The sequence below is a fragment of the Mobula hypostoma genome, chromosome 1, assembly GCF_963921235.1.
Source record: "Mobula hypostoma chromosome 1, sMobHyp1.1, whole genome shotgun sequence".
In the NCBI taxonomy this organism is placed as follows: domain Eukaryota; kingdom Metazoa; phylum Chordata; class Chondrichthyes; order Myliobatiformes; family Myliobatidae; genus Mobula; species Mobula hypostoma.
Window position 1 is genome coordinate 96,107,767 of NC_086097.1, and position 27,051 is coordinate 96,134,817.

The 27,051-nt window shown below is 36.8% G+C and overlaps 1 protein-coding gene across 1 annotated transcript in view; it reads left to right on the plus strand.

Annotated features, from left to right (window-relative positions):
* Positions 1-18,389, plus strand: part of rad51 (RAD51 recombinase) — a 61,432-nt gene extending 43,043 nt beyond the window's left edge. Inside the window, exons 5-10 of the mRNA XM_063053091.1 lie at positions 2,844-2,935; positions 3,083-3,177; positions 8,778-8,891; positions 10,739-10,868; positions 12,395-12,516; positions 14,706-18,389. Coding sequence (XP_062909161.1) covers positions 2,844-2,935; positions 3,083-3,177; positions 8,778-8,891; positions 10,739-10,868; positions 12,395-12,516; positions 14,706-14,829 — 677 coding nt within the window. The 3' untranslated portion in view covers positions 14,830-18,389. The remainder of the gene's footprint in view (positions 1-2,843; positions 2,936-3,082; positions 3,178-8,777; positions 8,892-10,738; positions 10,869-12,394; positions 12,517-14,705) is intronic.
* Positions 18,390-27,051: the final 8,662 nt, after the last annotated feature.

Here is a 27,051-nt window from a genome sequence, read left to right on the forward strand (position 1 = left end):
AAATCAAAGCTGAGACAATCAGAAAGCTAGTAGCTGACTGCCCATCGAGGCTTGTATACAACATTTTTTATAGCAATTTCCTATCTTAGCTACATTATCATATCCAGTCGGCCTGTGATTACATATCATCAATATATCCGCTCTCGACTTTCCACTATTGTTTTACTCCCCAACTTAATTATGTCCTAGTTTACATTTTAGACCAGGTGTCCTCTCATCCCTAACCACAGTTATTTCTTAATTAGTCTTGTGTTGACATACTGCCACATATTTCATCACCTTACTTGCCACCGTTATCTTTCTACTTGGTTTCATTCTAGTTCTCTTCATGAATTAATAGTGATTAGGTCAAAAGTCATGGCTACATAGTGAATACCCTCTATTCAGCTAGCAGTGGTTACATAGTAAATGTAGAAAATACAATGTGTGCATTTGAGTAAATACTGTTGAGTAAATACTGTAATACCTAGAAAATACAATGTATGCATTTACATTTTCCAATACAAGCTGTCTCTACTTGTGCACCAAATGCCCCATCCTCTGCCTTTTCACTTCAGTTCCCACCTCCCTTCAAATCTAGTTTAAACCCTCCCTCCCAGTTATTGGTTCCCTTCCAATTCAGGTGCAACCTGTCCCACTTGTACAGGTCACTCCTTCCCCAGTAAAGGTTCCATTGATCCAAGAACTTGAAACCCTGCCCCTACAGCATCTCCTCAGCCACTCATTCATCTGTGCTGTCTTCCTGTTTTGCTCTCACTTTTCCTTCCTTTCAAAGCCATACAGGTTAATAGGCTAATTAGCCATCGTAAATTGTTTCTTGTGTCAATGGATGGTAGAATCTGGGGTTGTTGATGAGAATATGCAAGGAATCTGAGAGGGAATGAGATTGCTCTCTGATATGGCATGGCTTCAGCTTCATGTGCAAGGCACTATAAGGTAACTGCAAAAATTGTAAAATATGACTGTTAAGTACACAAATTAAAAGTAAATTATCTAAATCCAGAATATGTTTGATGCTTAGTTTTATGCAGTTTAATTAGCATTAATTATAAAAATGTGATTAAGGCCGCAATTTTTTTGTTTGAATGGTTTTAGCAAAAGCTTGCTGAACAGTCTGAAGAGATCCATGTAATTATAATTAGCACTTGTGTTGCTGAAAAAGACATATTTTGATACTTTTCCATAATATTTCTTAAATAATCTCACTTCTGGTCCCTGTCCTGGTCAATGTTATGGCAAGAAGTGAATATTTTAAGGCGTGGTGGTCAATTAAGCTATAGTGTGCAATAAAATGTGTATTCTAACAAACAAAAACTATTTTATAAGATAATTCCCAAAAATGAGTATGCCTTTCATCTTTTAAACTCACTGGATATTGCCACCCCAACCATCCACCTGTCTACAGACCATTTGATGAGCATCTTGTAGAAAGTGGCAGAGTACAAAGATTTAAAAACCTGGGTGAAATGTTAAAATTGAGACGAGCACAAAATGCAATGAATGAGAATTGATGCAGATTACAACACTTAGTAAAGATTTTGAGGACTGTAACTGGTTAGCTGAATGGTTAGAAAAGTGGAAGGTAAAATTTTATACAGTGAAGTGATGACTGACAGAAAGAATAAAGAGCTCCTCCCTATCATTGAGCACAAGAAGCGCTTCCACAAGAAAGTGGCATCCATCGTCAAGGACCCCCATCATCTAGGCCATGTTCTCTTCTCACTACTACCATTGGGTAAAAGGTACTGGAGCCATTGGTCCCACGCCACCAGGTCCAGGAACATTTATTACCCTTCAACCATTAGGCTTCTGAACAAACATGGATAACTTCAATCATCTCAATGCTGAACTGACTCCACAGCCTAAAGACTCACTTTCAATAATTTTACGTAGTATTTTCTTTTTTAATTATTTGCATGGTTTGTCTTATTTTGCACATTGGTTGTTTGTCAGTCTTTATTATTTAAGGTTTTTCATAACGAATCTCAAGGTAATATATGATGAGTCATAAAGCACTATAGACCATTCAGCCCATCTAGTCCACGTTAAACTGTTATTCTGCCAAGTCCCAACAACCCACACCTGGACCATAGCCCCCTATACTTCTCCCATTCATGTGCCTGTCCAAACTTATTTTAAATATTGCAATTGAACCTACATTCACCACTTCCACTGGCAGCTTGTTCCATGCTCGCACCACCCCATTTGAAGAAGTTCCCCCTTTAATTCCCCTTAAATATTTCACCTTGCACCCTTAGCCTATGACTTCTAGTTCGCATCTGGGTGGTATACGTACTTTGATAATAAATTTACTTTGAACTTTGATAGCATAGACCAAATAACAGTTTATTTCTTAACTATCCTGGTTAACTGTCCTATTAAAATCTCCTGGGGTAGCTTGATGTCACATATTATTTACTGATGTTCTGGTGAAGTTCTTTGAGACCTTTTATACTACATTGAAGACTTTATATCAATAAGGTCATAGCTGAAAGCAAAATCAAGCCATGAACTCCAATAATGGTTCTTGGTGTATATTAGCCTAACAGTACATAAGATGATGTGTTTACTCAGTGGGTCTCCGCTGTTCGCGCTTTCATTTTTAATGTGACGGAAGCATCTGAGCATCATAGAAATGTAGTTATGTGTAATTATCCCTTGGCAAAAATAGTTCACTGAAAGTGACTATTCGATCCAGGACACACAACTATGGCAAGAGTGACTTGGTTTTTATAAAAATGATTCCAATGTTAAATGATAATTAAACATTTTTCCCCTTTCATTGTTTTCAAATTTTGTTTTCATTGATGTTGTGATACTATGAACTCTGCTTGGTGTTTCAGGTGGGATAGAGACTGGTTCAATCACTGAGATGTTTGGTGAGTTTCGTACTGGAAAGACCCAGCTCTGTCATACATTGGCAGTGACATGTCAGGTACCTAATATGTTTATTTTAATTTTAATTATTAAGTAGCTTTCTCAATTGTAAGGAGATGAAAGCTGCTGATGCTGAAGGAGCTCTTTCTGCTTTTTTTTTTTTGAAAACTTGTTGTTTTTCCCCCACTTCCTTGCTGACCTGCAGTTACCCATTGACCGTGGTGGTGGAGAGGGAAAAGCTATGTACATTGATACCGAAGGTACATTCCGTCCAGAACGCCTCCTTGCTGTTGCTGAAAGGTTTGTATTGCAATGCAGTTATGTTATGATGAATTTATAACCAATCTATAGATTGGATGAACATTCCAATTTAGTCTTCCATTATATTTGGCTGATCCCCCATTTCCCTTGTTAAAATAATCCCAGATCTGCTTATGCTGTGTCTTTAGTACTTTGCCTTGGGTGAATGGGGTATTTCATGACATGGGTAGCAATTTGTCTTCTGCATTTGGGCTAAATATAAATATATTAGTGATTATGACTCATGAACGTGAGTGAATTCTTCAAGGACGTGACAAAACAAATTGATCAAGGTACAGTGGTGGATGTGGTGTATATGGATTTTAGTAAAGCATTTGACAAGGTTCCTCATGATAGCCTCGTCTAGAAAGTCAGGGGACATGGGTTGAGAATTAGCAGAAGGCAGAGGATGTTAGTAATGGAGCACATTCTGCCTGGAGTTTGGTGACTAGAGGTGTTCTACAACCCCTGCACATAGTGATTTTTTTTTTTTTTAAAAATTTGCATGAGGAAGTGGAAGGGTGGGTTAGTAAGTGTGCAGACGACATGAAAGTTGGTGATGTTGATCGCGCAAACGGTTATTGTAGGTTACAATGGGACACTGATAGGATGCAGAGCTAGGCTGAGAAGTAACAGTGCCATGCAATCTGGAAAAGTGAAGTGATTCACTTAGGATGGTCAAATGTAAAGGCAGAATTGAGGGTTAATGGCGTGATTCTTAGCATTGTGGAGAGCCGGGGAGATCTTGGAGTTCACATCCATAGATCTCTCAAAGTTGCAATGCAAGTTGATACCTTGGTTAAGAACGAGTATGGTGTGTATTGCGGTATTGAGTTCAGATCAATAAGCTGAATTCGGTTTTCCCATTACTCAGCTGGATAAGTTTTGGGCTTAATGGAAAGTAGATGTTGGGTAATCTGACAATTTTGATGAGGAATTGATTCAGAATGATAGTAAGAGAGACTGACCCTCCTTGACAGATGAAAATATGAAGGTCCTATGTAGAGTGACAGTGAGTCTGGATCAGAATTTACCATGCTGGATTACTTTACTAAGCTAGTGATACTAGAACTGGGCAGAATAGTAAAAACAAACTTTGTAGTTGGAGAGATTTAAAGGCATCCGTTAGATTTGCGAGACCATGAATCTGCGCCTGGAAAGTCTTCACTCTCCAGGGCGCAGGCCTGGGCAAGGTTGTATGGAAGACCAGCAGTTGCCCATGCTGCAAGTCTCCCCTCTCCGCGACACCAATGTTGTCCAAGGGAAGGGCATTAGGACCCATACAGTTGGAGAGAAGAATAGTGTATTTTACTATGTTAAGTTACACAGCAAAGCCAGTCACAGATAAAGCAGGGCCAGGTTAAATGGTGAAAATGAGATATGTAAGGGGAACTGGGGAGATTTTGTACGAAGCTGATAGGTAATATATGGTCAGAAAACAAGGGAAGATTAAAAACAGAATGCCGGAAACACTCAGCAGGTCAGTCAGCATCTCTGAAAAGAGAAAGGGAGTTAATGTTTCTGACTGGAAACCCTTTATCAGTACTGTGAAGGAAAGAAATCAGGTTAATTTGACAGACCACAGGGGGGATGGGAATATACCTGGGCTGAGACCAAATTACTAATGATTATTGAAGGCAGATTATGCTGCTTAGGCTGTGCTTTTAGTGGGGCTGTGGGATGCACCCAGTAGGTCAATTTACACTTTAGAGAGAGAAGGGGGGAAGAAAAGCCAAAATCATGTATGAATTACAGGCAGCAATAACCAGTTCTGATACAGACTGAAAGAAGGCAAGTTATCTAAAGTTGGAGAATTTGATATTGAATCTGGAAGTCTGCAGCATGCCCAGGCAGAAATTGAGATATTGGTCAAAAAGCTTGCCTGGGCCTTCACAGTGTGGGAGACCAGCAAAGACATCAGAGTGATATAGAGAACTGCATAAACATATCACCCAATCTGTGTTTAGTTTCACCAGAACAAAGGAGACCATGAGGTGAACTTGGAATGCACTGCATAAGATCAGAAGAAGTGCAAGAAATTCACTGGTTTACTTGAAAAGACTACATCCCTGGATGATAGCAAGGGATATGAGGGGAAAGGACGAGTGTAACATCCCTTGCAGTTTCATGGGAATGTGCCATAAAGTTAGAGAGTGGTTGTTTGAGATAAAAGAGTGGATGAATCATGAAGTGGAGAATCGCTTTGAAACATTTGGTGGATGAACAGACTAGGGAGCAGCAAAGAGACTGAACCCTTTGAAATGCAAAATGGTGTTCCCTTCATGTACCTATACAGTATCTTCACCATCATTTCTGCAACTGTAATTTAACTGGTTTGTTTCCCAGTTTCAATGAAAGGTTTCAGGCCTGAAACTTTAACTCTTTCTCTTTCTGTAGTTGATGCTGACCCCCTGAATGTTTACAACTTTTATTTCAGATTTCCAGCATCTGCAGTGTTTTTGGTTTTCCTGTAGAGGACGATTTGACTGGTAGTGGAAAAGGCAGAGTTTCTGATTTTGACAAAATGTTTTTGTGTAAGATGTGGGATTTGGTGTATACTTATAGAGCAAGCAAAGGAAGTTGAACATTTTGGTTGATAAAGTTGTGAGACTGGGAGATGCATCTTGAGAGCTGACCTTATTAAGGGAAGGAATAAGTGGCAATGTGAATGTTTGTTCTGGAAAACAGAGACTTTGCAGCAGCAATGACTGTTTCTGAAGTATTACTGGGATTCTGCATGGTTTCATAAGATAATTGAAATTACCTTACCTGTCACTTGTTTATTTTTAACTTTTTGAGGCAAGGCTGGAAACTCAGGGCAATGCTCAAAAAAAAGGGAATTCTTCCAAATGGGGAGGTGGTGTTGGTTGTTATCTCCCTTAAATTATTTTTGTACACTAAAGCAAAGAAATAAAAATGATCATTTATATTGGGTTATAGCAGATGGTAATTCAACTGAAACTAGAACTTGGCTCTATGTTTTTTTTTAATACAGTGGTTCCTTAAATCTTCAGAATGTGTATTAGTTTAAGTATAAATAGGAGTATGTCTTTTCAATTATCCTTGTCTTTTCTAAGAAGATTTGATGTGGCATTCTTTTAATGCAGCTTGAGTTTTAATTGATATTAGAGAATACTGTGTCTGCAAGAAATTCCACTACATACTGTGCTATATTGTAGTAATTAGGGATACATTGTAAAACATCACAAAGATGGTGTAAAGGTATTTACATGTGTGTACTTAAGTGCAAACATTTATTCTCCCCCCCCCGCCCCCCCCGTCCTCTTGCGATAAACTTAATGGAGTACATTTTGTTTAATGTGTCTCTTGTGGAGAAGGTTGGCTATAAGTAAGCCATGGAAATACCGGAGGTGTTTTGGTGATTCCTTTTTATTCCTCCAAAGCAAATAACTAAAACAGAAGGCAAAATGCAGCTTTACAATTAGGTCTTGCCTAAATTCAATTCCGATTCTGCTGGGAATGGAAGCTATGTTGTGAATCTGAATTAAATTTAGAAGTAATAAATGCCAGGATAAAAGTGAACATACCAATTTATAAATTTCTTGAACTTCAAAATTTCTATTGTCAACGTTGACAGCAGTGCAGGATGTTAAGTTGTAAACCTTCCCCTTTTGTAAGTGCTGCAAATATTAAACTTGTAGTCTGTTAAGTGCAATGAACCTTAAAATTCTGCTTAAATCTTAAATATGTATTAATCCTGTTGATTACACCATAAGTTTACTGTATTCATTGCATTGCGATATATCCTCGAGGTGTGCAGGATAAAATTGTATTTTGGCATGTTTGCAAGGGCATTTTCTGTTGTAACTGGAAATAGCAATGGAGTGCAGTTTTCTGTCAAATTGGCTTCTGTTTTTGTGATTAGAGTTATTAATTATTTGAAATGGAGTAGATGCAATTCAAGTGGTGCAACATGGTCTTTGGAGAGATTTGTCTTGAAGACTAATAAGTGATCTGACTGGATCAAATAAAAAGTGCAAATATTAGTAAATTATTTCTAAATGTGGTTGTGATAATAATTTGGGTACAAGTCAACGATGATCACAAAATTTTAACATGGAAATAAGTTTGAACATCTGCTCATTTGTACCTTGGGTTGGTATTTTTCTCAAATAATCTTTAGATGTTTGTATGTAAGGAAGGGTGTAGAATTTAAATTAGGCCTCTCACAGAGAATGGATTTTTTTTTTTTGAGTAGCCAAGCAAGCCTCAATAGTAAAGTTAATTCCAGAATTGTATCTCCCTGCTAACTTAGAATCTATATATCTTTCTTTCTAAGATGTTTTTGACAGAACTTCAGTTATTTTCTCTTCCTCATTCTGAATCACTAAGTATCTCTGGAGCCTCTTACCTCTTACCCATATGTGTATATATAAGTATTCTTCCAATGAAGGGGACTGGAACCAGTGCTATCAAGACTATCTGTTGTGTACATACTGATGCTTCTGGACACATCTTCAGTGATGTTCCTGGAATCATCGGGTGTTTTCGGGTCTTTCAACATCATACAACCTCCTCCAGGTGACCCAGCCGGGACTGATCAGGCCCCAGCTTGTGTCCAGATGGCTAGCTGCTTATGACTCCATGGCTCCCCTCTTTTGAGCCACAGCCATCTTGAGGCCCTCTGTGCTGCATCGGTGGTACTACGGATGGCTCTCCTCTTCCTCTCTCCCTCGATGCCCAAAATGCTGAAGGCTCTAACTAAGGAACGGGCTGCGAATCCCCTACAACCAACCCCCTCTGGGAGACACCTTGCTGTCCAACCAGCCTGCTGACAGTTGCTGACCAGTCCTGTGTAGTTGGAGAGCTTCCTTTCAAAAGCCTCTTCCAAGCTATCTTCCCATGGGACTGTCAACTCCAGCAGCACCACTTACTTAGTAGACTCAGACACTAGGACTAGGACAGGGTGGTGGCTGTGATACGGTTGTGGAACTTCAGCTGCCGTTCGAGGTCCACCGACAGCTGCCAGTCCGTTGCAGAGGTCAGGATGCCTGCAGATGTTCTTTTGGCAGGTATTCGATGGTCGGGACCGCTTCGCCCACTCAACTCCTATCAATTTTGCTTTGATAAAGAGAGACTAGGCTTTGATTCTGGCTCTGTATTTCTCAGCTAGGTATATTATACAGCAGAGAATTCCTTAAGATTTGTTCTGCATTTGAGCTGCAATTACTGTATGCATGTTGTGATGGTTCCTCTACATATAATAAGTTCAATATACTTTAATGGTTCCTTGTTTTGATGGATATTGCCCACTTCCTTGAAAGTCTCACTCTTAAGAGAAGAAATTATATTAAAGCAAAACCTTAGATCCAGTGCCAGAAAAGCTTTGCTGTGGAACAAGTTTGTGATTGCTTAACCAAAAATGTAGATATCCTTGGTTTGGCACTAGAATATCACTGATATCTGTGAACATTTTGAGGTTTATGACAGGAAGTTATTGATTATTTGCCAGCCTTTTACTTTAGAAAAAGCCTGAAGATGGATACCAGTTTATGCAATCAGGTTTTATTCATACAGTGGATGTACATTTAAGCACATACATCATATATGAATCTAACTTAATTTCTTCTTTTTATTAGATATAACCTTTCAGGAAGTGATGTACTTGACAATGTTGCATATGCTCGTGCTTTCAACACTGATCATCAGACCCAGCTGTTGTATCAAGCATCTGCCATGATGACAGAATCCAGGTACTGTCAAATGCAAATTTTAAGAGGTAAAAATAAATAGGCAAAAATGTGTCTTTTGCTTGTTGGCAGGATTGGAGTGAGCCCTTAGTTTTTTTTTACAATTTATGTAAATTAGTTGAATGAACTCAATGAGCTAAATGAAGCTTGAATTGTTAAAGTTGTGGCACAAAGTAAGAAAGTATGTTGTGAAGACAACTTTTAAAGGGGAGATGGACAGATTGAATGAGTGGACAAAGATCTGCCAATTGAAGCACAGTGTGAGAAAATAAGAATTTGACAATTTGCAATAAAAATAGAGAAATGTGTTCTTGAGATGGTGAGAGTTTGCAGAGTTGAGAGAGTCTAGGTATTCTGATGCATAATTTACAAACAGCTAGTATTCGGGTAAAGCAAATAATTAAGGAAGTTAAATTGTTTGAGAGGAGAATTGAATTAAAATTTTAAAGGCTACAGTTATACAAGACTACCAGTAAGACCACATTGGAATGGTGTGTACAGTATTGGTCTCCTCATTTAAGGAAGGGTGTAAATGCACTGAAGCATTGCAGAAAAGATTTACTTGAATAGGTAGGATTTGTGTCCACTGGGATTTTGAAGTTTCAGAACGGACTTGATTGAAAGGTACATGATTATGAGGGATCTTGACAGGTGAATGCTGCCTTCTTGAGGCAAGCAGATTGCTTGAACATATTTATTGTAGAGGTAAATACATTTTAGATAAAAGGGTGAAAGGTTATCTTGACTAGACAAGTATACAGAATTGAAGTTGTAATCAGTTCAGTGCAATCCTTTTAATTCTATTAATTTGGCAGTCTAAATATGCCAGATGCATTTAACAGTATAAAAGAAGTCAAAAATTATGCTTTTCCAAAGTTAAGATTATTTATTACTGCATTATGGAAATCTTGATAAAATTGAGTGTCTTAGTTAAAGAAATCATGATGAAAATAATAATTTCTCTTCTCTCATCTCTATCAAGACTGATTTTGTAATGGGCTACAATGAGTAAAATAAATATTTTGGATCTCTTAGTAAGGTATAACAGTGCAATCAAAACTGAAGATTAGAGGGCTGTCTTATCAAAAGAGGCTAAACTGTTTGAGTTTGTAATCATGGGGTTTGGAGTGACCTTTCAGAGAAACAGAAGATCGTGAGGGAACGTAAGATGTTTCCACCAGTGGGAGCATATTGATCGAGGGGTATTGTTACAAGATAAGGGACCTTGAAAAGCAGCAAAATTGTACATAACAAATGAAAAGTAGAGGAAAAAGAGGAAGGAGTTGGTGACCTCTTTGTTTACACATAACTAGTGTAAGCACAGTGAGCTGGAGAATGTTATCCAAAATTAATTTACTTAAGGGTAGGCATTCCATTTCATAATAAGTGTAGTTAACAGCTGTGGACAATACAAACTCAAAAACTACTTCAAATTCAGTGTCAGCAGCCTATTTTAAAATAACTAAAATATACCTTTACTGGGTGACGAACACTTTGATACAGTATAGTGGAACAGTAATCCATTGTTTTCAAAATGCAATAAAGGTGAAAGAAATATAATTAACATTTTAGATCAAAAACTCTTGAGTAATTTCTGAGTTAACCTTTGGTTTGAAGCATTAATTCTTTCTCCCTTTCCATAAATGCTGTATTACTTGCTGAATGTTTCCAGCATTTTCTCTTTTTTTTTCCAGATTTCCAGCATCTGTGGTTTGTTTTTATTGTTATATTACACTTACAGTTGTGAGAATTATAGTACAGGCAATTAGCTTTGACTATTTCTATCCTTGTTATTAAGACCTCAACTGTGGTTGTTGAAAATAGTTATAAGTTGACTTCCCTCTTTGTAGATATGCCTTGTTAATTGTGGACAGTGCAACAGCCTTGTATAGGACAGACTACTCTGGTAGGGGTGAGCTATCTGCTAGGCAGATGCATCTTGCACGGTTTCTACGAATGTTGTTGCGACTAGCAGATGAGGTAAGCCTTCCACTTTGTAATAACATATGTGGGTTACATAGTTAGATTCATTTTGTGTTTGTAGTAATCAAATTGGTAGAAATAGGGTGGTATCAATGCAGAGAAGGTTTGTATCAATTGTCTGTATAAAAGTAGACATTAGCTTCAAATCTGGAAAAAAGAACAATTTTGCTTTGAGTTTGAATTTTATATGAATGATCAACTATGAAATGGAGAATGCGGTGCCTTGAATTCATCAAAATCTGATCAACTGCAATGTTTAAAATATTCCATTGATTGGTTACAGCACAGTAAGAGGCTGTTTGGACCCACATTTCCATAAAGGCTCATAGACAGAAACTGGTCCTTCATCTCACCACACCATAACAACTGAGTACCTATCTGTACTAATCACATTTACTGGAATTTGATCTGTGGCCAAGTATGCCTTGGGATGTGAAGTGCTTTTTGTGGTGCATTTTCTTCAGTTGGACTCACCCACACTTCCCTTGTAGGTCCACACATGATTTTCTTCCTGCTTATTTATTCTGTTTTGAAAGCAATGGTTCAATCACTTTGTTGGCATTGTTACAGATCAGAAATGTTCTCTGCATCTTTCTTTGAAACTGAACTTACTGTCTTTGCATCCCTTGCTCCCTACACTCATGTCCATCACTTTTAATCTGTTTACTTGATCTTTAACCCTTTCGCTAAAAGGTTCTCTGTTTACCCACTTTAATTTATTATAATCTAGTATATTTCTGTCAACTCTTATTTGCTACAAGGAGGTTATCTCATAATATCATAATCTAATCTCGGGCTTCTTCATCCTTACCTTGTAGCTGAAATCGCTACACTCGAGAACAACTTAGTAAATCCATTTTGTTCTCTTCCTAGAATCCTCACACATCCTATAAGGTCATGAACTGAACTGGATGTGGCATTCCATTTACAATCTAACCATTGTTTCATATAGATTTAATTTAACCTCCCTTTACCATTCCATTATTGCGCATCATTTCGGAACTGTGCCTTTTGAGTACGTATTTTTGATGTCAAAGGGTATTGCTTCATTCTGCTTGTAATACATTTCATCTGGACTTTTTTGGACATTCAGCCAATTAATGTCCTCCTGTAGTTTCCTGTCTTCAATTTTTTTGCAATTCCAAGTTTGATGTGCAGATTCTGAAATTTTACTTTAAGCATCCATATCAAAGATATTATTTTATATAAACACACACATGCGCACACACACATTTCTGATTCTCGCAGTGAGTGGAATAGTTATATAACATGTTTGTGATGCTTCAGTTCCTTGTTGCTTAGTAGGTTTTACTCTTAAATGAACTGTGCCAGAAGATTCTGTAATTTTGTGCTATTTACTCAGCTGGCAAAACTCTGTTTACTTTGCTTTTCTACAATGTTAACATTTCCAGTTAGAGCATGCATAGTTAACCCAAAAGATGTGAAACTAAAAGAAAATAATTTCTATAATTTGTAATTAAATTGATTAATGTCATTTATGAAATGTTAAAATTGTTTTCTAGTTTGGGGTAGCTGTTGTAATAACTAACCAGGTAGTGGCCCAGGTTGATGGGGCAGCCATGTTTGCTGCGGATCCGAAAAAACCAATAGGTGGAAACATTATTGCCCATGCTTCGACGACGAGGTAGGTGGAATTGATAAGGTGGTCAGTAAAGATTGTTTCATGAGTTTCTAGATGGTTTCTTGAACTTTGTAGTCAGGTAGCTGTTGGATGGTGATTGGTGTGAAAATCCTAGCAGCATTACAATTTCTATCAATGTTCTTAAGTATGTCGAAAATTTTAAAAAGGAACAAAGTTACAAATGAAGAGAGGAAAAGAAAAAATGTGTCAAACTTGCTGTTTATGCACTGGCAATGTTAAAGGAGTAAACAAAAGTGCAGGCTCATGAGCAACTAAAGTAAGCATCCATATAAACATTTTCATTCCCATCAAAGTTGCCCAATATTTGTTCTAACTTGTCATTATACTACCACTTGTTATTCTTTGTGAATCTGCAGTCACAAGAAAATCAAAGCAGGAGTATTCCACATAGCCCTTGAAGTCTACCATGCCATTCAATGTAATCATGGCTGATCTTTTGCTGTGTTCACTCCTCTGCCAGTTCTCCATAATACTCAGTTTCTGGTTCTTTAAAATATTTATCCCTTCCTTCAGCATTTTAAGTAATCTGGCCACCAACATTGAGGGAGAGAATTCCAGAGATTCACTTCCTTCTGAGAGAGAAATTACATGCACATTTCAATTTTAAATAATCGGCCCCTTATTCTGTAGTTATGTATGCCCTGTTGTTACTCCAACTAGTGGAAGTATTTCAACATCTATTGTTTCAGTAAGGTCACCCCTCATTCTTCTAAACTCCAACAAATATAGTTCAGAATTGTCTAGCCTTTTGATAGGATGGCCCTCTCGTTTAAGGAATTGCCATGATAAATCTCCTCTGGTTTGCATCTAATGCTACTTTTCTTGGTGAGGGGCAGATAGGGGGACCCCTACCTGTGCACAGTATTCTGGAAGTATCCTCATCAGTACTGTAACAAAATCTTTTTTTATTCTCAAATTCTAACTCTTTTCAATAAGGCCATCTCAACTACCTGTTGGATCTGCCTGCTAAACATTTTGTGATTCGTGCACTCGAGCATTCTAGAACGATTCTTCGAACTTCATTCATTTGTGGTCTCTCTATTTAAATAATAATCTTTTTTTTCTAGATGAAGTGCATGTCCTCATGATCTCACATTAAAATCCATTGGTCAGATTTCATCTAATCACTCAATCTATCTACATGCTATTGCAGAATCACCAGGTCCTCATCAAAATATATCCTTCCATCAATTACTATGTCATTGCCAAATTTAGAAATCTTGCAACTCATTCCCTCCTCCAAGTCCATAATGGAAATTGTAATTTGGCAAAAATTGATCTCTGGTATACTTCAGCCTAAAAGGGACCTGCTTATTCTACCTCCATTTTCTCTGTGAAAGCCTGTTTTCAACTCATGCTAATGCACTTTCTCCAATACCTTCAACCTCCTCTGTTGTCAAGCTGGTAGGGACTGCCCTTGCTCTAGTCTGTTAATAAATTGGACAGTAAGATTTGTTCCCACTCATCTATCATTTTTGAGGGACTACCAAGAATTTATTCCTGCCCTCCTTCCATTTCTTCAGAGTGCAACCGTCTGTGTTGTCTGCCACGTAAGTGTATAGGAATCCAGCAGAAGACTGCACCTGGGGCCAAGCTGGAAGAAATTGTAGCCCCAGGGCTATATGTCCAATTATCTCGTGACACAGAAGATCATAGAACTGCCTCTGTATGTTAAAATTGTAAAGTAAATACTATTTATTTGGAAATTTGGCACTCTGCATTTATACGTTTATTTTCTTGCCTTCTCCTCTTGTCTTGAAAGCTTTTATATCTTGTTAAAGAAAGACTACTTTGATATCTCAATGCTATTAATGTATTATTATAGAGCTGATCCACTTAGAAGAGTCCACCAGAAAAATTGACCCAGCAATTGTTACTGGATAACATTATGGAGCATAGATCCTGGCAGATAATTTTCTCAACCTTTTGGCCGTGGTCAATTTTAATATTCTTTTGATAACAAGTTAGCTCTCAAACAGATATTTACCATTGTAGTTGCTATGGTTCAGCTACTCACTAAACAGATTTGCTTTTTTTATTTCCTTGATGTATTAGGACTATATTGTTTTGGAGAATAATAGATGAAATGCATTGCCTATATTATTTGAAAAAACAGACTTATCTACCAGAAAATTTCACAATATCTTCCTTTTCATTATTTCTTTTTTCAGATTGTACTTGAGGAAAGGGCGAGGTGAAACTCGAATCTGTAAAATTTACGACTCCCCATGTCTACCTGAAGCAGAGGCTATGTTTGCTATCAATCCTGATGGAGTTGGTGATGCCAAAGACTAAATGTTAATGACCTGTTCTGTTCTTGTGCTGGAAGTTATAGACAGCAAAGAAAAGCCCCAGGAATATCAGTAATGCTACTTTGTGACTTCACACTACATATTGAGAGTTCTTGGAAAATTTGACTAGTTTCCACTTTGGAAAGCCACATTGGACTGCTAATGTTCCAAGCAGATCCAAAGTTAAAATGGATCCAGGCGGTATATAATTTATTTCAAATCCATACTTATTAAGTTTGGATGAGGTGAAAGTTAGCAGAGAAGACTGCATTGGACAAACTTATTGAGTTCGCTTTAAATCATTTTCTGATTGACCAACTGTAATTTAAGTAGCTTGAACCTCTGGCCTGATGAATCACCACTGTGCAAGTTATGAGTAATAAAATGGAGTACCCATTGAACACAATGAGTGATAACTGGCACTGAATGCAAGGCTACTTGTGAGTTATTGAGCATTATAGAAGGAAGAAGAATGAACCATGGAAGCTTCCTATTAAAATGTCTTCCCTTATCCTAATAGTGGATCAATGAATACAACAATTTTGCAAAAATATGCACTGATACAAAGTCAATTTCCCTTTTTGTGATTATACAAGACCGTACATTAAAGTGCATAATTCTGTTCAGGTAATAGTGCATATAATTCTGTTAGTAGTTTTTTTTGGGGTTTTTTTTGGGTGCTCTCTTAACAGGTGTCATTTACCTTTTCTAAACAAAGCTAAAAGAATGCTTAATAATGCAAGGCTTGAAATACATGCAAATAAACTATTTTGGCAATTTAAGTGTATAAATCGTACTTGGTATTGTTACCTTCCTATAACAAAAGAAGCATATGAACAGAGTAAAGAAATTTTTAAAATCAGCATTCCATTTCTCACATCAGTCAAACTGTGCTGTCTTAAATTAATATAATTTTAGTTAATTTTGTGCCTTGTATATATTTCAGTAAAGAACTAGTAGGACCTATAGGTAAGAGACATTACTTAAACATTTTGTTTGGACTTAAAGGCATTTGCAAGTATTGTTTAATCTAAAACATTGGTATGTTGCAGTATAGAGTTGGTTATTTGAATTTTGATGCAGAGGCCTAGTCAGTGGACAGTTAATAGTGCAGCTATACTTGTATAGTATTTGCAGCTCAAATAGCAGACTTGGTACTGCTAGTCCAGCACCATTTAAACATCACACTACTATACTGTCTTCAACTTTAGCATTTATTTATCCTTCATGGTTATGAAGCTTTCTCTTGAATACATTTAACCTGGCCTTTATTCTGGGGTCTGAGATTGGGTGGATTGGTTGTGAAATTAGGAATGTTCCCTAGAATCATAAAAGTCTTAGTGAATTGAAAATCACAAAAGTAATGCTTTGAATCAAGAAGTGAAGAAAACCAAGTACTGGAGGACCGCCCCTGTCTGCAAATGGAGTAGCAGTAATTTTGTGCTGCTCTTAGTTTTTTTTCTCGCCCCCTAGTTTAAACTTTGAATTTAAAATTTTTATTTGCTGATTCTTGAGGGGGAACAGTATGTCTATGTCTACGAGAGGTGGGAAGAATTTACCTGAACCTAGTGATAAAGGTAATGGGAAAGGAAAGGTGCAAAGGAAAGATCTGATGAAATGCCATCATGGGCTGAAGATATCGTTCGGACACTGAATTCAATTAAGGATCAGAATGGATCAATTAAAGACCAACTGGAAAAGAATAGTAATGAAATGAAGTCATTTCTGGGAAAACTTAAAGACCTAGAAACTCAAGTTATTACACATGAAGAGGAATTGAAGATAACTAAGCAAAAGTTGTCTGGAGCTACAACTCATTTGGAAAGATATCAAAACAAGATTATAGACCTGGAAACTCGGTCTCGCCGAAAGAATATACAAATTGTTGGGCTGCAAGGAGCTGAAAATGGAGATTTAACTGCTTACTTTGGTAAGCTTTTCCACACTTTATTTCCTACCATTCTATCAAAGCCGCCTGCTATAGAAAGGGCACACAGGGCGTTTATCTCAAAATCGAAGGACTCCAGTAAACCAAGATCTGTTATGGTTTGCTTTCATCACTTAAAAATTAAAGATCAAATAATGCGACAGGCAAGAAAACAGAGTTTTTAGATTTATGGAATCTTAGCTCTGCTTTTACGAAGATTATCCAAGAGAGATAATGGAACAAAGATCAAAATTTGCCCTGGTAATGAAACAAGCATATGATTAAAAAAAACTCTTTCCCTCTTTGAGGTATCCGACAAGAATTAAAGTTTTTCCTGCTAATTCTCCTTGTACTTTTATCGATCCAAAAGCTGCACTGGACTTTGTTCAGGCTATTCCTGCCGCTGCTGAATGAACTATCTGAAAGGCTGTTTGGCTATCTGTATATTATTCGCATTTTGGAAAGAAGATTTATTAAGGTCATTTGTGTATTTCATTGAGAGACTAATTAAAGAAGACAAGGAGAGTTGTTCGTTTATTGCATATTGTTGGTTTTCCTTTGGAAAGAAGATTTATGGCTCAAGTATGACTGTCTAAATGATCATCTGAACATTTGACTGAGAGAAGATAAAGGGATTTGTTCCTTTAATTTAATACTAGGTTTGTTTCTTTTTTTAATCAGCTAACTGGTAGTTTTTCCTACTAATAGGGCTATATATATATATATTTGGGAGGGTTTAATTACTTATTAATCAGTCTTTTTGAAAATTCAGGTGGGTCAAATATACTATTAATTTTTTTTCTGTTTTATTATAACATTTTATAATTGAATTTAAAGCTTTTTTAGGGAATTAATATTAAGCCTAAAGATGGCACTGATTTTTCTCTCTAAGAGATAACATTATTTTGGTTCTTTCTTTATTAGTTGATGGAATGTAAATACCTTTTTTTGCTGAGACTTGTTTTTTTTTACAAGGTCACTCTACTTTTTTACTAACTGGGGGGAGGGAAAGAAAACACACAGAGCGGTCAATAGCTTTGAACTCCATCGTAGGTTGCTTGCCTTTTTCGGGCTTCTGGGTGTTGGTGGGTGGGTTTAGAGTTAGGAGTTTTTTCCCATTGGGTGGTTCCGGAGCATGCGTGTTTTTTTGTGGTTGTATTCTTCATCACCGCCATTTTTGATCACCCGTATTGATATGTGCTCTGCGCATGTATAAAGTAGAATAAAATTATAGTATGGTATTTAAACGGATTAATATAATAAGATGGAATGTACGTGGTTGGAATCGTCCTATTAAACGAAAAAAGGCTTTTAAAAATTATTAACCAACTCCAACCTGATATAATTTTTGCTCAAGAGACACATATCAGGGCGGGAAATCAAAACAGATTTTTTTGATGGTGGAATGGTTTGCAATTCCACTCTACTTCTCAGAGTAAAACAAAAGGTGTGTCTATTTTCATTAAACCTAACTAATTTATTCAAGAGGATATTGAATCAGATTCTAAAGGTAGATTTTTAGTTGTTAAAGGAACGATCTGTAACAGAAAAGTTGTTTTGGTTAATTTGTATGGTCCTAACTTAGATGATCCTTTTTTAAAAAGGTATTTGCTTTTCTGCCTGATTTAAATGAATATATGCTGATAATGGGCGGGGATTTTAACTGCTGCTTAAATCCTATGATTGATAAGAGCTCAACCAATCAGCACCTTCCAAATCGATCTGCGTCATTTATTAATTCCTTTTTTATTGATTTGTGGAGTTATCTCCATTCCAATAATAGAGAATATTCTTTCTTCTCTCATGTTTATAAAAAATATTCGAGGATTGATTATATTATAATTGATTCCCGCTTCTTGCCTAGTGTTAAAACTTGCGAATATGATGCTATTGCTATATCTGATCATGCGCCTGTATGAGCATGTCTTTTGAATTTCATGATGTCATTCTTGTCCGCCCACCTTGGCGTATGTCTCAGATGCAAAACTCTGACTTTGTCAGTTTCATTGAAACCCCGATAAAAGAATTTTTTCTTTTTAATGATATAGGGGGTATGTCTAAATTAATTATATGAGATGCATTTAAAGCATTTTTACGTGGTCAGGTTATTTCTTATTCAGCGAAACTTAAAACAGACTAAAGCAGAATTAGATAGAATTTCAAAACAAATTAAAGATTTAGATAATATCTATTCAATCTCTCCCAATACTGATTTACTTAAACAAAGGGTGGAACTTCAATCACAATATAACCTGTTATTAACTCATCCCATTGAAGGATATTCGCTCAAGTTAGAGAACCAATTTTATATGTTTGGAGATAAAAATTAACTGCTCGCATCTCAATTAAAAATGGCTGCAGCTAAAAGGCAAATCATGAAAATTCGTAGGAAAGATGGTACCTTGGCTCAGGAATATGAAGAAATTAATAAGATTTTTCAAGATTTTTATGCTGAACTTTATAAATCTCAATGTCCGTTAGATTCCTCTGAAATGAATGCTTTTTTACGAAAGATTGTTTTTCCTAAAATCTCGGCTGAGGATCAAAAAACTCTTGATGCTCAAATCACTGAAGCCGAAATTCATAAAGCTATTTTGTCAATGCAATCTGGTAAGCCCCTGGGACTTGATGGTTATCCTGTAGTTTTATTAAAAATTTGGAAAGTTGCTTTCTCCATATATGTTGGAAATGTTTAAGGATTCTTTTGTGAAAGGTGACTTACTTTTTACGAGGCTTCTATTTCTTTAATTCTTAAAAAAGATAAAGATCCCACTGACTGTGCTTCATATAGACCTATTTCATTACTGAATGTCGACACTAAGATTTTGTCAAAGGTAATGGCCAATCGTGTGGAGAATATTTGGGGTAAAATTATTTTTAAAGATCAAACAGGCTTTATAAAGGGTCGCTATTCTTTTTCAAATGTTCGGAGACTATTTAACATTATATATTCACCCTCTTTTAAAACTCCACAATGTGTTGTATCTTTGGATACTGAAAAATGGTTCGATTGAGTCAAATGGAAATATTTATTCAATGTTTTAGAGAAATTTGGCTTTGGTGCTAATTTTAATAATTGGATTAAAATGATATATAAAACCCCTGTTGTTACTGTTGTCACTAACAATTGTAGGTCTTTTTTTCAGCTTTCACGGGGGACAAGGCAAGGCTATCCATTAAGTCCTTTGTTGTTTAATTTAATATTAGAACCCCTTGCTATTGCTCTTCGTGAGGCTAAAAATATCTATGGGATTTTTGTGAATGAGACCATGCATAAGATCTCTCTTTACGCTGGTGATTTATTGGTTTATATATCTAACCCTGACGAATCTATTCCTGCCTTGCTAAAATTATTTAATGAATTTGGAGGTCTGTCAGGATATAAAATAAATGTTAGTAAAAGTGAATTGTTTCCTTTAAATGATTCTGTCTCTATATATGATAATACTCCTTTTAAAGTCACAGATTCTTTTAGATATTTAGGTATTATAATTACTAAAAAATATAAGGATCTTTATAAAGCCAATTTTGTTCCTTTAATAGACTCTAAGAAGTATTTATTTAGTAGATGGAGTCCACTTACATTTTCACTTGTTGGTTGTATTCATATAGTTAAAATGATGATTTTACCATAATTTTTATATTCATTTCAGAATATTCCTGTTTTTTTGACTAAGAAGTTTTTTGATCAGACTGACTATTATTTTATCTTTTATTTGGAATAACAAAAGACCAAGAATTAGTAAATGTCACTTACAAAAATTGAAAAAGGATGGGGGTCTTGCTTTGCCTAATCTAAGAATGTATTATTGGGCTGTTAATGTGCGATACATGTGTTTTTGGTTATACTGGGTTGATAAGGCCAATTTGGGTAGACCTGGAACTGAAAGTTGTAAAACAGTTTTATTTAACCTCGTTATTGGGAGCTGCTTTACCTATGCAATTAGCTAAAGTTGTTAATATAAATCTATATCTTGTGATTAAGTATTCTTTACAAATTTGGCTCCAGTTCCACAATTTTTTTAATCTTAAAAAATTTAAACTTTGTAGTTTAATTTATCAAAATTACTTCTTTAAGCTTTCTTTGAGTGATACAATTTTTTTACTTTGGAAAAATAAAGGTAATAATTCTTTTTTAGATTTATTTAAAGAAGATAGATTGATGTCTTTTGAACAGTTAATTGATAAATATGCTCTTTCATACTCACACTTTCTGCAATACCTTCAAGTTAGACATTTTTTACAAAAATATTTAAGTAATTTTCCTTACATATTGGAGGCTGACCTGTTAGATACTATGATGAGTATGAATCCTTCGATCAAGGGTTCTATTGGAAGAATTTATAATTTATCATTACACTGGGATAAGCGTCTTTTATCTAAGATTAAACAGAATTGGGAAAAAGAACTTAATTTGACTTTTATGACGGAGGATTGGATGCGGATTTTGAAGTTGGTTAACTCTTCTTCAATTTGTGCTAGCCATTCATTGTTTCAATTTAAAATTGTACATCATTATCATTTGACGAAGGAGAGACTTTCTAAAATCTTTTCTAATGTTGATAGTCATTGTGATAGATGTAAAACTGAAATAACTACACTGACACATGTTTTTGTCTTGTTCTACATTGGAACAGTTCTGGAAGTCGGTTTTTTTAACAATTTCTAAAGCACTTAAAATTAATCTACAACCTAATAAATTAACTGTGCTTTTTGGAATAATTCCTCAAAATATTCATGGTGTCCGACCAACATGTTATTGCATTTGTTACATTGATAGCTAGGAGGGCCATTTTGTTGAAGTGGAAGGATACATCAGCTCCCACTTTGTCACAATGGTTCTCTCAAGTGATGCTATGTCTTAGTTTGGAGAAAATTAGAAGTCGGACCTTTGAACCTTTATTTGATTTTGAGAAAAGATGGGGTTCATTTGCTCGTTATTATCACTTGAGTTAATGGATATAATTTTTCCACGATCTAATTGTAAATTTTTCAGTATATTTTCTTTTCTTGCTGACAGTTTGATGTTTATTTTTAGAAGCTTTTTGTATGACGCATGACTCCGGGGTTGTACACCTAATGGGTTTTTTTTTCTCACTTTTCTGCTTAGTAGGTTTTCTTTGTTATCACAATTTTTTTTTCAATCTTTAAGATAATGTCTTTTTTGAGACATTGTGAGTGTTGTTACTTCAATGTACTCGTTATTTTTTTTCGTATAATATAACAATAAAAAAGATTTGGAAAGAAAAGAAAGAAAACCAAGTACTAGATGGTTTAATTTGTCATTGGGAAAGGTGCTAGAATTTGTTATTAAAAGAAACAGTAGCTTGTTGTGTACAATAACAAAATATAGTCCAGCAGAGTCAACAGTTTATGAAATGGAAATGGTATCTGACATTTAAGCAACACACAAAATGCTAGAGGAACTCAGCAGGCCAGGCAGCATCTATGTGAAAAAGTTCAGTCGACGTTTCGGGCCGAGACCCTTTGGCAGGAGGCACTTGTTTCCTGATCCAGCCAATTTACAGGAGACAAATAGAATCAGGAGTATATTGCCCCTCAGACCACTTCTCCATCAATGTGAAAATAGCATTTGGCCACATTTCCATTCTCCTGGTGAAAACCCAGAACCTTTGATTCCCTAGAATTCCAAAAACTACAGGTGTCCCTGGCTTTTCGAACGTTCGCTTTACGAAACTTCACTGTTACAAAAAAAGGCAGCACGCGCCCCGAGCAGCCGCTCTCCCCAGGAACGGCATTCTAGCCGGCATTGCTTAAACACGTGCCTGTGAGCATCCGTTAGCAAGATGAGTTCTACAGTATCAGAAAAGCCTGAAAGAACTTGTACGGGTGTTACACTTAGCGTAAAACATAATTCAGCGTTTTGATCGTGGTGAACGAACAAGGACAAAGTGAGTTTGGCTTGTGGAAGTTGACAAAGATAATGTTGAAGAGGTTTTGGCATCCCATGACCAAGAACTGATAGATGAAGAACTGATGCAATTGGAAGAGGAAAGGATAACAATCGAAACTGAATGCAGTAGCGAATGGACCGAAAGTGAAGTCATCCAGGAACTGAACGTGAAGCAACTGCATGAGATTTTCGCTGCAATGATAAAGTACGACTTTAATTTTGAAAGGGTACATCAGTTTAGGGCATATTTGCAAGATGGTTTGAGTGCTTATAAAGAACTGTATGATAGAAAAATGCACGAGGCTCAGCAGTCAAGCACACTGTCATTTCTCAAGCCTTCCACATCAGCCACAGCAGATGACGAACCTCGACCTTCGGCATCGAGGAGGGCAGTCATAGGAGAAGATGAGCTGCCTGCCCTAATGGAAATAGACGACGATGAGATGACACCCCAGTGTCCCACCACCCCAACCCCCAGGCTGTGGACAGATACCGATTCGCGGAGAATGCAGTGGTATCCGGGAGGCACACGGCACATCTTTAAGAAAAAAGCCAAAATAAACATGCTAATTAATTAGGTGCCGCCTGGCACGTAATTGTCGGCCCGGGCGGCACCTAATTAATTAGCTTGTTTATTTCTGCTTTTTCCTTAAAGATGTGCTGGGTGCCTCCCGGCTACCACTGTACCCCTGCATGCTTCGCGGATCAGTATCGGTCGGCGGCCTGGAAGGTGGGGGTCACTGCACCACCCCAACCTCCGATGACTCAGCCAAACACACCATCATCAGTGTGCTCTGCGTTGTCTTCCTGATTCCTGTAAGTGATACTACACTGTACATACATTATTTCTACTTTATATAGGCTGTGTATTTTTGTGTTATTTGGTATGATTTGGCAGCTTCATAGCTTAAAGGTTACTGGAGAGAGTGTTTTTGCCAACAGCGCTTGCGTGAGATTTTCTGCTGAGAGCGCTTGCGTGAGATTTTCGCTACAGAGAACAGTGCAGGCAATGATCGTGGAAAAGTATTTCTACTTTATATAGGCTGTGTATTTATCATATCATTCCTGCTTTTACTATATGTTACTGTTATTTTTGGTTTTATGTGTTATTTGGCATGATTTGGTAGGTTATTTTTGAGTCTGCGAACGCTCACAAAATTTTCCCATATAAATGGTAATTGCTTCTTCGCTTTACGACATTCCAGCTTACGAACCATTCCATAGGAACGCTGTACCTTCGGATGGCGGGGGAAACCAGTATAGCAATCTTAAGTCTCAGTAATCACTTGGAGTCAGAAGCTCTTCTTAATTTTGGTGCTTTCACTTCAAGTTATCTTGTCATTCACGAGAAAGTTTATAATGTAGATTCCTGAGAGAGCTCATTCACCAATTAGATTTTTCAACTGCTCTTATACATTTCTTGGGAATGATTTGGAAATTTAATATTGATTTGGAATTGAGGGTTTTTTATTAAATAAATTTTCATTGCTCAGTAGGATACACTAATGTAATTTCTACTCCATGTGTTAAACTAAAAGATTTGTGTGTCCAAATGTTTTACTAAAAGCTCTCAAATTTGTTGTTCAGTTGCTTTCTTGCTAGACCTCATCACTAACCAATCTGGTGGCATTTTGCATCAAACCTTATCTTCAATAAATATAATTCTAGTCCACTGAATCTTAGTTTTAAACTTTTACACCATACCCTGTCTCTACGAATACTTCAGTTCCACCAAAAGTAATTCTCTGGGTGTTCTTTATGCATTCTCCACCCCATTTTCACTTTATCAGGCCTTGAACTTCCCGTACTCTAGAATTTCCAAGATAAATATATGGTTCTCCCTCTACCTCCTCTTCCACCTGTTTGATCAAGCCATTCTCTAAACCCAATTAAAACATTCTTCAGCTTAATTTCTCTTTATGGTAGTGATTTCCACATTCTTAGCATTTTTACATGCTGGAAGAGGAACTATCACTCTATTGATGAAAATCTTATTGTTATCTAATTTTGATCTTAAAGGAATGATTGATTTTTTTTTAAAAATTTTCTAAATTAGGATTTTAGACAGTCTTTCAATTTTCGAAATCAACCTTCAGCTGATTTTTTTTAATATAGAGAGTAAAATTCCAACTTGTTCTATGTTCTCAAATCTGATATCAACTATGAGAATGTTTGCACCTTTCCTTTGTTTGGAAAGGTGAGGGTGATTAACAGAGATCAGAGATTTACCAGCCTTCAGGAAAAATGATACAGGTCAAAAAAGGGTGTATTGTGATTGGAGATGGGGTAGTGGTCTTTCAACCATGCAGATATTGGCAAGGTCGCTGTCTGTGTTTGGGGAGCATGTCTAGTAGAATTTTTGTTCAAAAAATATGAAAGCACTGTTCCATGGATCAGTTCTCACTTTCCTGTGGTTTACGGGTTACCCAAACTGGAAAACCTAACCAGTCGGCGTTAAGACTAAAGCAGTGTATAATGATTGGTACTTAAATATGCAAATAAAGGGGTTTAGAAGTGCACCAAGTTTCTATTGGATCAATATTTGTAGGAGTGCCATGGTAGTGTAGTGGTTACTCTGTCGCTATTGCAGTGCAGGGTGTTCCAGAGTTTGGAGTTCAGTTCCGGTGCCTTCTGTAAGAGTTTGTACGTTCTTCCTGTGAGTGTGTGTGTTTCCTCCGGGTGCTCCAGTTTCCCAAGATGTACCAGTTAGGTTAATAGGTCATTGTAAATTGTCCAATGTTTAGGCTGGGTTTAAATAGATGGGTTGCCGAGCAGTGCGGTTTGTTCAGCCAAAGGGGCCTGTTCTGCGCAATATCTCTAAATATATATAATGAAATTTAAAATACTTCAGTGAGATACATATTTAAAGAAACCTCCTTCCATCTTGTAAATGAAACTCGCCTTCCACTCTCCTTACAACCTACCCCTGAAATGGAAATGGGCATGATCAGGATTAGGTTGTGATTTGTAATTTTATTTCCTGTCCAACCTAATTCAGCTCAATTACTCTAGGTAATTAGGAAGTCTCATCAGGAACTTGTGACATAGAATCATACAAACATTTGACCTACTGTACTTATACCCAAGTGTAGAATGTGTTATTGTCAGAGGAGATTGCTGATTAAGCTCTGCTTCAATCCACTGTCACCAGGGATGGAATTGGAAGATAGAAAGAAGGTATGTGCATGACTGCTACCTGAATTTTTAACATGCAGTTCTGTTAACAGGGATTACCAATTTAATTCTTGTGTAATACCTTGGGCCTTTTGCTTAGTTAAAAATGGTTGATAAATCCAAGTTCTACAAATCCAGTTAATTCTTTACATGATTTATAATGTTAATAATTACTTGGTCTGTCTAGGCTCTGCCATTCAGTAGCAATTTTTATTATTTTGCATCTCCCCCTCCCCCTCCAGCTTTCAAATCCCTCACTCACTCTTCCTTCAGTTAGTCCTGACGAAGGGTCTCGGCCTGAAACGTCAACTGTACCTCTTCCTATAGATGCTGCCTGGCCTGCTGCGTTCACCAGCAACTTTGATGTGTGTTGCTTGAATTTCCAGCATCTGCAGAATTCCTGTTGTTTACAGATTAATCCTTGTTGCTCATCTTACTAAACAACAGAATGATTGGTTCCTCTCTGGGCAGCAAGGATGCGATATTGTTGCTGAGGGAGTAGCAAGGCAGTAATCAAGTGTGAGGGGAAAGACAACAGGATTCACTAGATGGAGTGGTAATTGTGCAGGTAATGGATGTGGTAAGTATGCTGGTGAGTTTGAAAGTTCTGAACGTTGCAACCATTTGCTTTGTAAATAGAAATGTTTCTGAAAACAATTCATGACATTGAGGATCCAGAGGACCAACATACATCAAAACAAGAATACTGCTAGTGTTGTAGGGCTGGAAATAGATTTGAGTTATTCATGCCTGAAATGTATGACTTGTGTTTGCTGTCTCATGATAACCCTACAATCCACAAGATTCTTGTATTATACTGCAAATACTATCAACCAATTGCTAAAAATCTCTGAATACATCAAAGTCTGTGCCATCTCAAAGACTGGCATAGGACAAGCATATTAGACTGAGGAATGGGGTGGCACCAACTATGGAGTATGGCGCAAGGGTTTATGGGTTTGGGAATGGTGAGGTAAAAGGGTTTGTGTATGAACCCATAGTTTTATTGCCCATGGATAAACTCCACAATAGGGATTCTGTATTATAAGATTGATGTGAATGTGCAGTAAGAAGGTCAGAAGCTGTCAGGCCTGTCAAAGTGAATACAGGAAGTGAGGAGGAGCATCGAGGAGTTCATCTCTTGAGACCTCACAATACTGAGTGGAGCCAGCAACCCCCATACAGCAGGTCAAACATACTTTGTTAGGGAT